The sequence below is a fragment of the Gordionus sp. m RMFG-2023 genome, chromosome 5 (assembly GCF_954871325.1).
Source record: "Gordionus sp. m RMFG-2023 chromosome 5, tfGorSpeb1-WG-v2, whole genome shotgun sequence".
NCBI lineage: Eukaryota > Metazoa > Nematomorpha > Gordioida > Chordodea > Parachordodidae > Gordionus > Gordionus sp. m RMFG-2023.
In genome coordinates this window covers 30105621-30122085 of record NC_088779.1, presented here as the reverse complement: position 1 = coordinate 30122085, position 16465 = coordinate 30105621, and the positions used below count along the sequence as shown (strand labels likewise).

At 32.5% G+C, this 16465-nt stretch overlaps 1 protein-coding gene across 1 annotated transcript; it reads right to left on the bottom strand.

Annotated features, from left to right (window-relative positions):
* Positions 1-7197: 7197 nt before the first annotated feature.
* LOC135930334 (uncharacterized) lies at positions 7198-12051 on the bottom strand. Its single transcript, XM_065467116.1, has 7 exons — positions 12021-12051; positions 11833-11970; positions 11582-11637; positions 10906-11047; positions 10058-10167; positions 8804-8963; positions 7198-7529 (listed from the first exon to the last, which is right to left on the bottom strand). Exons 1-7 carry the CDS (start codon positions 12049-12051, stop codon positions 7198-7200), a joined length of 969 nt encoding a protein of 322 aa, XP_065323188.1.
* Positions 12052-16465: the final 4414 nt, after the last annotated feature.

The window sequence follows — 16465 nt, the reverse complement described above, 5'->3', positions numbered from 1 at the left end:
TTATTTTTTAGTATATAACATTTTTAAATATATAAATAATAATTTTGAGAGACATTAATCGATTATTTTTATATTTTTAAAATAATTTTAAATATGTCCATTTTTTATCCAATAATAAATCAACATCACTTCATTCATATAACTCAGTTTAGGGGAGTATATCAACATTGATTGCAATACAAAAATATTCTCTAATAATAATAAATAAAACAGATGCAACTACATTTGTGGAACGTCTACATCTATCATGTAGTTCAACATTCACAGAGTTATCATCACAATGTGCGTCATATCTTCTTCTCATGATATTTAACGACTCCAATATAAGTGCAAACCTTATTTGTGACGGAACAAAAATGAGCAAGGCTATCACAAGCGTTTTAGTACCTGAATCCTAGAGGTCAATTCTAGACTATTTGAAAGATGGGCATCCATAATCAATTCTAACAGATGCATCTAATAAGGGAAATATTAATACATTTCCCTTGATCCTTCTCTATTTCAACAAGAATAAGAACATTTCCATAAAACTGTTAAATTTTTTCCTCGGATAGTGAAAAATCCAACGATGTAGCTAGCCACATAATGGTAAATATAGCTGATCCAGGGTTATCAATGATTTGCATGTCAGCTTTCTGCACTGATAATGCCTCTGTAAATTTTACAAAACACCGAAGTTATCGAATTGAGGCAGCACAATAATGAATTAATACCAATTGGCTGTATATGCCATATACTACATAATTCTTGCAAGAAGGCAATGAATGTACTATTTGTGGATGTCGAAATAATTGTGATGAAATGTTTTAACGAATTTAGTTCATGAACCAAAAGAGTTAATGAGTTAAAAGAGTGGTGAAGTGGTCTGACTTAGAATGGCGTGAGTTGTTGCGATATATACCTATCAAGTGGTTGTCATTAATACCTGCCATCGATAGAATTTTAGAATTTTACAAACCCTTAAAAAAATTTAAATAAAGATTTTAGTCCTAAATAGAAATATTTTTCGAGTATGAAATGGCAGAATCATATTTGGGATTGGTTTCACATGTAGGAAATATACTTCGTGCAATTAATATTCAGTTGCAGCATATTTATCTATATAAATATATTATTATTAGTGTTATACACCATTATTGTTTATTTTCGTATTTATCTTGTATTGGAAAGTTGTACCCAAATTTATTCAAGATAATCTATATACTTTGTTTTATTATATCCTGTAATTATGGTTGGCCAACTAAGATCCCAACAAAATCAAACACAGGATGGGGCGCCTAGTCAGCCCCCGCCGAATTTACTTACACCGGACAATTCGGTTAAGCTGCCGGCAGATGGAGCCGCAGCGATCACCTTGGCAATACAACAGATTTCCCAATAAATGGAAACCATGTCAACCCGAATGCTAAACTGAAACAAGCGGTAGAAGACGATCGCCTTCGGTAAGAAGTAACTATACCTCTACGCCATTTCTGGACCAAACAGCCAGACGAAGCACAGCGCCATCACCAGCCCCTTGCCAACTGTCAGGGCACCACTAACCATCGAGGAGAAAGTAGCCAAGCATACAAGAGTTTGGACAGGCGTATCAACTGACCTCCTCGAGCCCCGATGCAAGGCTAGCGAAAGAGACCGCCATGAGCTCAAACACCTCAAGGAAGTCGTGGACCTAATTTCGGTAAACACAGAACCAGGAATCATCGACTCAATAACCAGAAGGGTTCGCATACTGGGTCTGGCAATACACTGGGGATAGGACACAGCGCGTCTCAACGATACTTCCTACCAGGAAAAATTCCTAGATTCAGAGGAGATCAAATTAGCCAAAGAGCCCTTTTGGAGCAGGGGCCGTGCAGGCCCCTCTACGTCTTACAGGCGGCGCCCGGAAAGAAAGGAAGCGCCCACCACCAGGGGCAAGAAAAGGAAATAGAAACGATAACGCCACAAATAACAATCTATTTCTTCCTTCTATGCTATCTACTAACCCCCCCTCCCCTAATACCAAAGGCCCTTTTCAGGGCCACCCAATACCCAACAGCCCTTTTTAGGGCTACCTACGTATGAACCTACGGGGATCATGCGACCGGACAACGGCTCACCGGTCATAAGAGGAGACGCAGCTTAATTTCCAGATTGGCTAAAAAGGGTAAATCTTTACCTAAGGAATTGAGGCATCAGCTGTTCTCTCCTGACGAAGGTATTAGCTCGGATGACGAAAATAACAACAATAATCATCCCCCGTCGGCCCCCGAGCAAATACCGGCCAATCAACCTGCTAGATCAAACTCCGATATTCCATCGTTTCGTTCCGAAGATTCAGGAATCCCCGAATGGTGGTTACCAAACACATCAACCATGACATGGGAATCTAGCAGTGACGGCGATCCCGAAGCAACGTCCATCATCTCCGGACTTGAAGACGCAATCTTCAGTGAGGGAGATGATTCTGGTATGCCCCAGGTAGGGTCAACAGCAATTCCCAACTTACCAGGTATCTTGAATGGAATAACTGGGGTGAATTCGCATGCGACTTTTACGGACGAACAGCTGAGGAATGACCCAAAACTTGACATTAGTAGAGCAAGGCTGACTCCCGGTCCACTAATGTCAAACTTCACGAGACGCGTTGCCGCCCGTGGCTTCAGACCTAGATTAGACACCCTAAGAATAAACAGCAATGAGGGACACTACTTTACACATAGAAACAGCCACGCCATTTCCGAACGATACTATGGAATCGTTCAGCAAATGATAGCCGCCGATATCGTTATAGAAACAGATAGCAGTCAAATCTGCTCACCATTATACGTTATCCCCAAGGCAAACGGCACGCCAAGAGTCATCAGTGACTTCTCCGAGACATCAAAGAATTTCTTACACTAGCCGTTTAAGCTAAAATCCATTCCACTGATGTCCATCAAGTTAAACGAAGCGAAATATGCATGTAAAATAGATATCAAATCCGCATTCTTTTCGATACCGTTAGCAGAACAAGTGCGAAAGTTCTTCGGGTTCAAAATACACGGAACTTACTACGCATACAAAGTCCTCCAGATGGGTGCATCATTCAGCCCGTAATGTCTTCAGTCTATTATCCTAGACGCATATGCAAAAACAGTAAGACGAGCCAGTTACAACGTATACCTAGACGATATTCTAATATACGGGGATAATGAAAACGATGTAAAGTGGTCCACCAGATCACTTAGATGCACTCTGGAAGGCTGGGGCCTCGAAATATCCCAGGATAAATTGGTATAGATCCCACGCCGTTCATAACATACTTAGGAGTCCCCATAAACCTGGAAAATAAAACCTTGAATGCTGACAACACCACACGAAGAAGACTAACGTGATGCCTCGCAATTTTCAGAAGACACTCTTACCAACATCTGGAAATAGGCAGAATTTTAGCAGCGAAAGTGTTAGGAGTGGTGAACCATTTTGCGTATACGATCACCGGCATGTCTAGACTCTTCTCGCCCTACTACATTACCCTAATGGAAGGACAACTAGCCCCGCTGGTCGACACATATTTAGCATTCAGAAAAGCCGAAGTTATAATAACGGCCTCTGGAATGTCCCCTACGAATACGATACGCCGCAGTAAATCCAGTATACACCGATGCATCGGACTCACATATTGGGTATATCGTTTTGGGGCTACCAAGATATGTCCATATCATACACAGAAGCAGCGCTCCTCCTCAATGTGCCAATGCACGCAATACAGCATATTAACGCCAAAGAAATACTAGCTGTAGGCGTGGGAACGCTATTAGCCATCAACAAGGACAACCAAGTACCCACTCATCTACACAGACTCTACCGTTGCATACTACTCCCTACGGAAAGGAGGTTCCAGGTCACCATCACTGGAAATAGTAATCACAAGTATGCTCTTCAAGTTAGGGATTACCAAGACTTCACGGCACTATCACAAAATATCCGATGGATCCCCACAGACGAAAACCCTGCGGATGAGCCATCAAGAACCATGGATAGGAGATACGAGTAACCGAAATCTCTTCGAAGGACCACCACTCACGGGACCCATGATGTTACATGACGAGGAGACCTCCCTATTCGGAAACGAGTCAACAATCAGAACACCGTCGCTAATATCAAACTTATCGTTAGGATCAAACTTATCGTTAGGGTCAACAACCATTACCGCTGACTCTAGAACAACTGAGCATTCATAGCTCTGAATTATAAACAAGGCAACAACCTCAAATCAAATCAAAACCAAAGAATAATGAATACAAATTAGAACGATTCATCTGCGCATATTTATTTATATAAATATATTATTATTTAGCGTTATACACCATTATTGTTTATTTTCGTATTATATCTTGTATTGGTAAACGTTGTACCCACAATTTATTCAAGATAATCTATATACTTTGTTTTGATTTAAGAAATAAAAGCCTTGGGATGCTTAAGCCATAAAGGCCAAGGCATCCGACTGTATCCACATTTCCCTAGGAAAGGGAAATGTTAGCAGGATACAGTTGAGAGTATACTTTATAAAAAAGATTCACAAAATCATGCTACAGCTCAGTTCATCTCTACAGTTAAAAATTGATAATAAATTTTATGGCGTTATTGTTAAAAATATTATACTAAATGTTCAAATAATACTTAAATTAATAAATTTTTAACTGAAGCAGATATTTTTATTAAGACAATTTTAGAATATTTACAATCAAAATTTGATTTTAATAACTCTATTTACAAATGTATAAATATTATGACCTTGGAAGAACTATCAATTGATGGTTTTTATAATTTAATAAATATATTAAAAATACTAAAAGACATTGATACCTTGTTTGAGGAGATTGTAATTCTCATTATTTCTTATGATTCGCCAATATACTTAAAGTTAGATGGTCTAAGAGGAGAAATAGGTAGAATTTTTTCGTAATAACGATAAATCCCCATGCTTGAAAAAATATGCGAGTATGCCTTCTCCTTACCTCATTCTAATGCCTCATCTGAGCGTATGGACTGCCTGGAAAAAGGAGAGAAATTGGATTGCTTTAACAACATTAGAGGCCGAGCTAATGGTTAAACAAATATATAATATGTCATGCCAGGAATATTATAAATATCTCAATAACGACCGTAAACATTTAGTTCTATTAATTAAATCTCAAATAAAATATAATTAAATATTAGCAATGGCACCATAAAATTTATTGTCAATTTTTAACTGTAAAGATGAACACATCTGCAGCATAATTTTGTGAATTTTTGTTAAGATTCTTCTTATTGCAACTACACATTAACAGCATGTAACAGATTTCCTACATGTGAAATCATTCCTAAATATACCTCTGCCATTCATTTTTGAAAAATATTTTCAAAATGTTAGGATACTTTTATATGTAAAAAGCAAGTTCGGGTAGGAGGAGGGTCGAGGTTATTATGGTAAATTATTTTAGTTCGATGTGCTAATTCCTTTTCCCGGAAATAGATAAATTTTCATTCCGTAAAATGTCAGTTATTCCACAAGTAATTTATTTCACGTGATTATTTTGAATGGTTTTAAGCATTTTTTATATTAGAGAAACCTGCAAACATACCCACACCCCTCCCCCACCCCTCTCCACCATCTGATCTCGCCATTTTTATAAAAGAATTTTGACCCGAACCACATAAAAATATTTGCAATGGAAAAACATTTAAAGACTTTCCATAATATTAATATATTAATATATTATATATATTTTTAAATTAATAAATTTTGTATTCGCTTTTCATAAAGGGAGGATAAGTTCTTATCTATGGAAGGATTATTACGAATAATAAATGATTAATCAGAGACCTATTTCATTCATTTGAGTTATAAAGATATCTTCCTCCTTATCCTATATTACTATTGAAACCATGGGCTTGACTTGCTGAGAATCTTAGATAGGACTTGGGTTGCCAGATCAAAATTTTTAAATTGCGGGAGAAATATGAAAATTGCGGGAGAAATTTGGTATTATGCGGGAGAAATATGAAAATTGCGGTAACTATAAAAATTGCTAAAATAAATTTTTTCGCTGGCCAGCCGGGATTTTGAATTGACTTAATTATCCGCTTGTTATTTTTTATTTAGTTTATATAAATACAAAGTCGGTAACTATTTTATAAAATAAAATAACATCCTGATTTATTAAAATATAATAATTTATAATATAAAAAACCAACGATCTTTAAATATAAAAGTATGTAAACAAGATAAAATTCTATTAAAAATATTGATTTTAATTTTACAATTAAAAATATATTATGCGAATGTCCCGCAAAACGACCGCAATTGGAAATCTAACGTGTGTGTGTATAACATTATAGGGATAGACGCCTTAATTATCAGTTATCAAGTTTAAATACATAATAAGGTACTCTAAAATAAGAAATAATACAGATGCAACTACAGTTGCGGCAATTGTAATCACCTATCTTGTAGTACAACATTCACAGAGATACCTAAATCCAGGAAGTCAATTCATGACGATTTGAAAGATGAGCATACATATGCAATTCTAACAGATGCATCTAATAAGGGAAATATTTTAATACCTTGATCCTCCGCTATTTTAACAAAATTAAGGTCGTTTCAATAAAACTATTAAATTTTTTCTCCTCAAATAGTGAAAAATCCAAAGACAGAGCTAACCATATAATGGCAGCAGATACGAGATTATCAATAAATTACATGTCATCTGATCTGATATGCCTCAGTGAATTTGGTGAAAACAAAATGTATTTATAGAATTGAGTCAGCACAATTTTGGTTGCGATATGTTCCTAATACCCTGTCGATAGAATTTTAAAATTTTATAAACCTTTAAAAAAATATTTCTTAAATAAAAACCGGAAACCAGAAGTGGAAGAAGAACTCGCGGAGCCCTAAGAACAGTGACAAATTAAGGAAGAGGAATTAACCGAAAACATCCCTCCTATAGAAACCGCACCCAGAGCCTATCTAGCATAGGTTCGCTTAATTTTTATTATATTGTTTCTAAATGACTTGTTACCAAAACATAACTGGGATGACTACATAATTTATTTCCATCACTATATTTTTTATTGATAAATGTATAAATCTAAACACAAATTTAGCGACACCGATACAAATTAAATATATATTTTAAAAAAATATATAAATAATTATTATTTTGACCAATGGCGATAATATTATTTCTCTTTCGGTTTAATATTTTTCCCTTTTTTATCCGTTTCCTTTGAAATCGATTTCCCGTTTTTAGCCGAGTCCTTTGAAACCGTTTTAACATTTTTAGCCGCCATTTTTGAAACTTTTGTATCATCTTCCAACCCCTCAGACACAAAATCGATCAAATTATAATAAAATTTAACGCAATTGTAAAAATGGACGACGGAAGTTCTTTCGTTGATACCGTGTACTCTTGATATATCATCATCCATGTTTATTTTTAGAGGAGAGAATTGGTATACATTATCGACGATTCTGGAAAAATGCTTAGAATCCGTGTCACCGATAAAGATCGCTAATAAAAAATCATTATATATATCTAAAGTTTGATCTCGAAAAATGAATAATGGGGGGGGGGGAGAGTATTTATATCTAAAACTAGAGTAGTTAAAAGATACTTTTTGAATGGATCTAGAAATAAAAATAAAACGTCTAAAGAGTTATCATACAAGTACAATTTTTAAAATGTAACGAGATACAAATACATTTTTATATCTAGATGCTTCAACAACTCTGCTTAATACTAATAGATAATTCAAAACGTCCAAGAGTTTATTTTATTCTGAAAAGAAATTTAATTATATTATATGCTACTAGTAATATTAAAAAAAGTAACTTTTTTTCATAATATCTATATATACAAAGTGCTAAGCATTATCCATAAAACTGCCGGGTGATTACAGTTCAATTACAAAAAAAATAGGTTTCGATGCTATAAGGGTTTCAACTGCCTAAATTTTAAGCTGGATTTAGATCACTGACTTTTAGAAGAATTATTAAAGGTTATTTATTTTTAGTGTAAGAACTTTTTTAAAATATTGATATCATATATAGATAGATACATTAAAAACGATATTAACTATTTTAATCAAAGAAATATTAAAATACGCATGATGAAAATTTAAGACATATCCAATGGCACATAATAATACCTAGAACAAACGATGCATTCATTAAAAGTGTTACTTCAATGAAAACAGCTGCGGACATCATTTTGATTACCTGTATCCTTATTAAAAATATTAAATGAGGGCTAATTTATTCCTATGTCTGATGCAAGTTATTAAAGAATTGCCTGATCACCGAGATAATCAGGAAGCAAGTTATAAATTTAATAGTACTTATTAACACGAGAATAATTACTATATGGATTAACCAAAATGGCGGGACTTGGATTCAACGAACGCTTTAAAATGCCTTATTTATGAATGCATCATCAGTTCTAGGTAAAATTATGTCATTGGATATATCACTTAAAAATAGAACATCTAAATATGTGTTAGAAAATCCCACAATATTTAATTAAATCGCATTATAAAATTAAATACATTATTTAATCATGAAATTTAATGATAATATATAGTTCTTAAAAAATTTTTTTAAATAGCAATTTGTTGTTTTTTTATTACTTTTTTGGTTCGGTCGCGGTTCGTAAAAATTATAATGGGCTTATTCTAGGTAAGGGCCTTTGTTTACTACATGGACAATTGAAATAATCTATCGCACTTCACTAGGAATGTAAAAAAAAATTATCCTCATATCTTTTATTATTGCAAATAATATATTAACCTGGTATGACTATGGTTCTATTGAAATAATCTTCAATAATCTCTTCGATTTTTCTGAAAGCAACGTTGTCGTAATCGGATATGGGACTTCTTGGAGACATGGTATTAAGTTGCACTTTCACCCTTTGGTCATTTATTATTTGAGCAACATATTTCAAAACCTTTATTTAGGATTATTTTTAATGTTTTTAAATAATTTAATTTTTTGAAGCATAAAAATTCTTTCGATACTTCATCTCCTAAACTATAACTTTAGAAATATTGGCGTTAGAGGTTTATTTTGTAAGATATAAATGGTAGTGAAATTATTTTATATGTTCCTTTCTTTAAAACGATGGTATAAATGGACGATATCTAAATTCAAATCTTTTAAGTGTCAGCTTGAAAATTTTTTATTTTTTAATTTAAAATAGCTGCAATTAGAGGCATTGATTTTAGAAAATTCTCGTAGATGTTACGTAAAATTGTATACATTTGCGACCAGATAATATCAGATTGAGAGGAGTAACAATCAAAATTATTCCGCCAGAGAGATTAAAAGATTTGGTAGGAGAAATTGAGATAAAATATAATCAGAATATGATAAAAAAAAATATGCAATCTAAAAAAAATTGGAAAGAAATAGTAATAGATAACCAATAATAATTTTATTTGAAAACGAGCCAATAGTATTAAAACAATCTTTCTCTGATATAAATGGAGAATCATATCTATAAAATTTACGTGTGCTAATCAAAAATTATATCGGTCCCTTTTGAAAATTTCAAAAATTGTGGGTTTGGAACATTTTATAGGTGGTTATCCTATATAAGTATTCTTTCCCTCAGGAAAAATTATATTGATGTCAGGATAAGGAATGTAGGTTCAACCCCCAGGAATATGTCTAGAAATCTTTTTCAAGAAATTAATTTAAATTTAAACCAAACACGTTATATTCTAAGCTAAAAAAACATGTATATGACACATATTAATGCAAAATGTTATGATAAAAGGCTTATTTTGTAAAGGAATAATCAGCGTAAAAAGTGCCAGAAACGTGAATCAGTTGTATTCTGGTTAACATTGGTATGCAATATATCAAGGAATATAACCCTAGTCTGGGGTTATAAATATTATTTATTAATATGGAATAACTAAATGATTGTTACATGTAATCAACATAGTAAAATTTGATATATTATTAGATAGAATTTTAACTCATTTTCGGTCACGAATTGCACAAAAAAATGATGGTGATGGCAGCCAATTTTCGAACTTTTAATTTAATGTGTTGTAAGCCGGGAATATGTTTCTCATCTTCTATTCCCAAGATTTGTTGTGAAACCCATGCAAGATGACCAATTGATTCAATCCGAAAGGGTAAAGCTACATAAGTGAATTATAGACTATCTTAAAGATAGTTATAAAAAGTGCAACATAAATGTGACATATATGAATATGATGTACTGATTCATATAAAGTGTTAAAAATTATTTTATGATAAAAATAAACTAGATTACCAATGTTTGTATTCAGAAAATTTAAAAATAATCACTTTTTTTGTTCTTTCTTTCTTTCCTTCCTTTTTTATGTATTAATAAAAAAATAAATTATTTTTAAAGTTTTATTTTAAGTTTTGATATTTTTGGTATTTAACTAGTTTTACAAATGATTTTATTAACAAACTTATTAAATTATCAATTAAAATCATGAAAATAAAATTAACTTAATTAAAAAAAATTTTTTTACATGTTTTTAGAGTTAAAATAAAATGATGTTAAAGTTTAGTAACGAAAAACTTTTATAAGGATGTATTATTAAATAATTAATAGTTCATTTGGTAGTAGCGCATGGCAATAATTAATGGGGCAACTATATTACGCATACTTTTTAAACGCAAAAAGGAGAAGAGAAGAGAAGAGAAGAGAAGAGAAGAGAAGAGAAGAGAAGAGAAGAGAAGAGAAGAGAAGAGAAGAGAAGAGAAGAGAAGAGAAGAGAAGAGAAGAGAAGAGAAGAGAAGAGAAGAGAAGAGAAGAGAAGAGAAGAGAAGAGAAGAGAAGAGAAGAGATAGAATGATTTTAAAATTTAATTATTCCTAAAATACACGTGAGAATTCCTGCAAACTCGTTATTAAATTAAATTGATTAGAGTGATGTTTCACTTCATCGGGATCTTGCAAAGGATGAACTCGGAGATTGAGGTTGTCTTCCGCATAATTGGGTACTACATTGTATTTGATTCCACCCTTAGCTATGCAGCGGTAGTTCTAGTGAGAGCGTTTATCATCTCATTATCCAATGTGATACTTTAGGGATTTTCAATAAAGTATTTCGTATAATAATTATTAAATAATTAATTTCAAACGAGGTAATAATTTATAATAAATAAAAACATTTTTTGATTTTTATACTTAAGCATAAATTGATATTTAAAACTGGGGGTGATTAAAATGATAGCAATTTCAAATTATAAAATAAACTTTTCTAATGCTTTTCTATATAAGGTCGCGTTTTTCTTTTGTAGTTAATAGAGTTGCGGATGTAAGCGGCGCGTTTCAAAATTTCTATGTCTGGTGTTCTTGAATGAGCAAAGGCAATTTGTTCGAATCGATGTTGACCAAAGCATTCGATAATATAGTTATGGCGTTTTCTTTTTTAAGAATGCTAGAATAACCCCCGACTGTCGTCACGCTTATATTGACGTTCATCAAATATTTTTCCGACACGCCAACTCTAATATTGTTGGGTGAAATTTTTCAGGATCGGTATATATAAAGATTAACAAATTAATATTCACTTACGGAGCTATTCTCATATTTTGAGGAAGAATTGTTTAGTCCCTCATCCAATAAAAAGTCTAAAAATTGAAATAATGTATTAGATAAAATAATTATAATTATATAAAATTTGAATAAATTTTTACAAAATGGGAGTCGATTTTTAATCTCGCATGTTCTGGAGCATCTGCTGACCCTATACCCTCCTCAGATATAATCAGCTGTATTACAAAATGGGCTTCTATTAATCAGAAAGAGGCAATAAGACTTTGTACCTATAGGTTTTCCTCCATCGGTTGGATACGCGTGCGTGTTCTCTAACATTTGGGCAACTTTTTTACCGCCATATAATCCTCCAACTTCCTTATCATGTCCAAAACTTAGGATCAGTGTTTTATGGTTGAGTCTCCGTCCTTAAAGTATCATATATTCGATAGCCTCCATGATAGCCATAATAATATACTTTGAGTCGGTAGTACCCCTTCCGTATACATGGTAATTCTTATTATCCCGATCACTTACCGAAAATTTCTTGCTGCCCTTGTTGGTCTTTCGGTCATAAAGTATCCAATTAATAACGGAATATAATTATAATCTTGTGGAAAAATTGCGAAAAATATATGTGATAGAGATCAATGTAACCCATTGCAATTTTATAATATAAATTTTTTTAAACCTTGTGTTAACTTTGGGGCTTGTATAAAATTTGCCCGCTAAACGGAGAGGCGTCCCATTTGTGAAGATCAAAGACGGGAGCCACATCTTGATGAAAAGAGTAATAATCCAATCTTTAAATAATGTGATAGAAGGGATTCTTCGTTTCAGAGTCGGCGCTGCCGGGTCCTAAGCTCAAAGTTTGGCTCGAAATACAACCCACGAGACTGAAGCTGCCATAAACCCTGGCCCCCATCTATAGCTCGAAAGCCTGGCTCGAGGGCCAAGCCGGCCCAGGAAATAGATTTTCGGGACAGGGCTGGATCAAATTTTTCCAAAATAGTTTTAAAGGCCGGGGGGCTTAGCCGTAAGTTTTAAATATTTTCAACGGCCCAATTGGACAACTTCTACAAAATATATTTTGATGACCAGGTCGGGGAATTATAATCTTGGGTTGGGCCTAACCTGGTGGGTGCTGAGATTTCCATTGGAATCGGGAAGAGGTTAGATTAGTCAAGATCAAAACGGAAAGAACAGTTAAAAAGAAAACGTATCTATAATTATTTTTTTATAAAATTCAAAAGAAGTTGAATTGGAAGAGTGGAAAAGATTTCATTCATGTATTTTATTCAGTGTTGTTAAAAGATACTTTTTAAATGGATCTAGATACAGATACATCGTCTAAAAAGATACATATATTTTAATCAAAAATCTATCTAGATACAGATACCACATTTTTATATCTAGATCCTTTAACAACTCTGATTTTATTAGCTGAATAATTTGCATAAATTTCTAACCTATTTTTTTACCTCCTCCTAACTATACCAAGTTACGTTTAATGATACCTATTTGGTATTATTTTTTGCAGGAAGTGGACTGGTGGGTGTTGGGGAGGTAAACTATTGGTCGTCTCCCCTTCCCCCATATATTTTACTTCCGTTATTATGGCGGGTCTTTGGATGGGGTGCGCCATATTTTTAAAATAAATATGATTAATTTATATGGGGGATAACCGCCGGTTTAAGGACTCGCAAAAATAAAATAGCCTTTTGAATTTGGTAAATGCCAATGGGAAAAGTGACCATGCAAATTCCACAGTTCAGATAAATCATGCGCTTTAGATCAACACTGCTTTTACATTGTTTTCACGGGGCAATATAATCTCGTAGTTAAGCCATAGTCCAATAGCAAATCTTAGCGCGTTTGGGGGGTAAGTGTAAATCGAGATTATTCGAGAAGGATACGAGTTCTGTCTGATCTACCAATGAATCATGTGTGATTTGAATACTTTTAATTTAAAAAAAATTATCAATCTATGTTTTTATAAGTAACTAATTTTGATAAAAATACAAATAATATTATAATTAAATAGCAACTAATTATAATAGCAACTAATTTAACAATCGATTGGCAAGGTTTATTCTTATACAGTTTACACGAACTCGTAATGAGTAAGTTAAATCACAAGGTGAAAACTATGAGACATTCGTCATGTAGACTCGATTTTAGGCAAACGAAAAAAACTATATTTTTTATAAATCTTTTTAAAACATTAAAAGTATTAAATCATTAAAAGTAACCAAAAAAAATATTCAATTAAATCATTAAAAAAAAATTTAAAAATATCTTTTAATAGAATATTTCCCAAAAATGTTTTTTTTGTTCAGAAATGACTTTAAAGTTTCTAAACATTTATATATAACCAATTTATGAATAGGTCAATCTTGTTTATATTTTAATTTTATAATCGTAGTTAATATTCGAGATCCGCTTTATCGGGTTCGGGCCGGGTCGGTTCGGGCCGGGTCGGTTTGGGCCTTAGAAATTTCTCTAAATATATCTAAATTTATCAATTTTATGTTGAATTATCTTATGTGAAATAAAAATATGTGATTTTATTTATAGAAAGTAGACGCCAAATAACGTATGTCGTGTATTTCGAGTTATCATAAAAATAGATTTCTATATTTAAATAAATTCGAGCCGGGCCGGTAAATTTTTTCAAAGAAAAATCGGGTTTCATGCCGGGCCAGGCTTGAAAAATTAGGCCAAATGCAGATCACTTAGTAGTTAATATTATATATATTCTAATTTATATTTTTATGGTGTTGTTTGTTATATTGTTTTTTGTGCGGCTATAAATCAAATATTTAATAAATTTATCGTTATATAAATGTAAAAATTTGTTATTGTAAATGGATATATTAATTTTCTTTCTGTTAAATAATTATATGTTATACTGGATTGATTTAATATATATATATATTTTTTAAAAAAAAGAAGATTTTATTGGTTTTTAATCTTCAAAAATAGTATACGAAAAATTACCTTTTGTATTATCTAATGAAAATGACATATATAATACTTAGACTGACGATCTCATTCATTAATGCATTTTTAAGCATCGTTAAAAGCAAATCAGTTGGGTCCGCCATTTTGGCAACCCACATGGTAATTATTCTCATGCTAAAAAAACTGCTATTAAATTGATAACTTGCTTCTTTAATTATCTCGATGAAGAGATCGGATATAGGATTAAATTAGACTCTCGTTTAAAATTTTAATAATGATTACTGCAACCAAGATGGCGACCTCAGCTGATTTGTATTGATGTACACTTTTAATGAATGAATCGTCAGTCTAGGTTTGTTATTATGTCATTGGTATTATCACGTTTTTTTATATTTTGTTACACTTTACATTTGTTTATTTTGTTTTGCTAACTAAATCGTTGTTTCACGTTTAATTCCTTGTATAAAGGCATTATAGTTGTAACTGAGCTAATCCCTGATCTTAAATTGCAACATGGTGGGTGAAGGGGGCAACAGTTTAGTTAACAGCTGGTAGGGAAGGAGTCCCGTATAATTCCTGCACGCTCCCTTGGCATGGCACCGAAGACGGCGCAAGACGAAAAAAAAATTGATGATTTAGACACCACTACTGAAAAAGAATTTTCGTATATTCCTGGGCTCAAATTGGTATTCGTACATAAGACAAAGAGCTGCGTATTATTTTTGTGACTTCGCTTAAATGAGGAAATTATGATCTATTTATTTACAAAATAAATATTTATTTACAAAATAAACAATAAATAAATCATCATTATTATTACACGGAGCATGCGCCCATTATTTGACAATGAATGCATATAAATCTATTCTTCCCCTTTCTTACTTAACTATTTCAATATTCTTTCTTGCATACAATGAATTCATCGTTGTTTGGTTGGATGATGCTTACTTACCTTAAGGTATTTACCTATCAAATTCGTATTTTGATTTATCTTTCATTTGGATAGGCACTACCAAATTTATTTATAGCATATATTTGAAAAAAAATCGTGATTTTTGGAAAGCCTTTTTGGCGTAGTCGGCAAGAGCGTCGCTTACCAATCCGATGGTCGTGGATTCGAATCCCGGCAATGATCATGTTTTTTTTTCTTAAAACTTGGTGGTTCCTTCCTTTGGGGGGGGGAGGGGAAAAGGGGTGATATATAGGAATATACATATTTGAATTAAGAGAAAAATCGTTCCAATAGATTAAAAATTCTAAAGGGTGCTGGTCAGTCATTAAACATGGCCATTTTGCCGCATCCCACCAAATGTAAAAGATTGAAAAAGTTGCCACAAATTCTGGATATATTTCTGTCTAGCGAATTTCTAAATTTACATTAATCCTAGAATTTTTTTTTGATTGCCACCTGACATTCTAAAATATGTTAGAATTTATCATCATAATAAAATTTGTTTCAATTAATTTATAAAACTCAACATTTAAATATTATCCATCGGGTAAAAATTTTCAAAAATCAAATTCACTTCAAAAAAATTTATTTATTTGATCACTGCCAACTCTGTCAGGATTGCTCCTGCACATACGAGATAAAGCCAGAAAAAATATCGCCTAAGCCCTAGATTATTAGATAATATATGTCTAGGACCCTTTGTTCCTTCCATTCTATGACTGCAATCTTCAGTCTTGCATAATATTTTTTCGGAATAAAATAATTGAGTTAGCCCTTTTTAAAAAATAGGTTTAAACGAGCCGTTTTACAACAGTACAATTGAATTTAATTAGAATTTTTAAGAGAAACAGTTTTTGATTTGTAATATAAAATTTGTAAAGGATAATTGAAATGTTTAAAAATTGTAAGTAAATTAAACGAAAATTATATAAAAAGAAATTATCGATGGTATGTAAATTTTAGTAGTATACAATTTGTAAAAAAATTTTAGACCAATGGGCAGGCGG

What these genes read in the sequence shown, in the direction of transcription:
- LOC135930334 (XM_065467116.1), bottom strand. Translation starts at nt 12,051, where the DNA reads ATGTATACGGAAGGGGTACTACCGACTCAAA. An exon ending in AGGGGTACTACCGACTCAAA is followed by an intron (nt 11,971 to 12,020) that starts GTATATTATTAT and finishes TGATACTTTAAG; the next exon opens with GACGGAGACTCAACCATAAA. An exon ending in CAAAATATGAGAATAGCTCC is followed by an intron (nt 11,048 to 11,581) that starts GTAAGTGAATAT and finishes CGCTCTCACTAG; the next exon opens with AACTACCGCTGCATAGCTAA.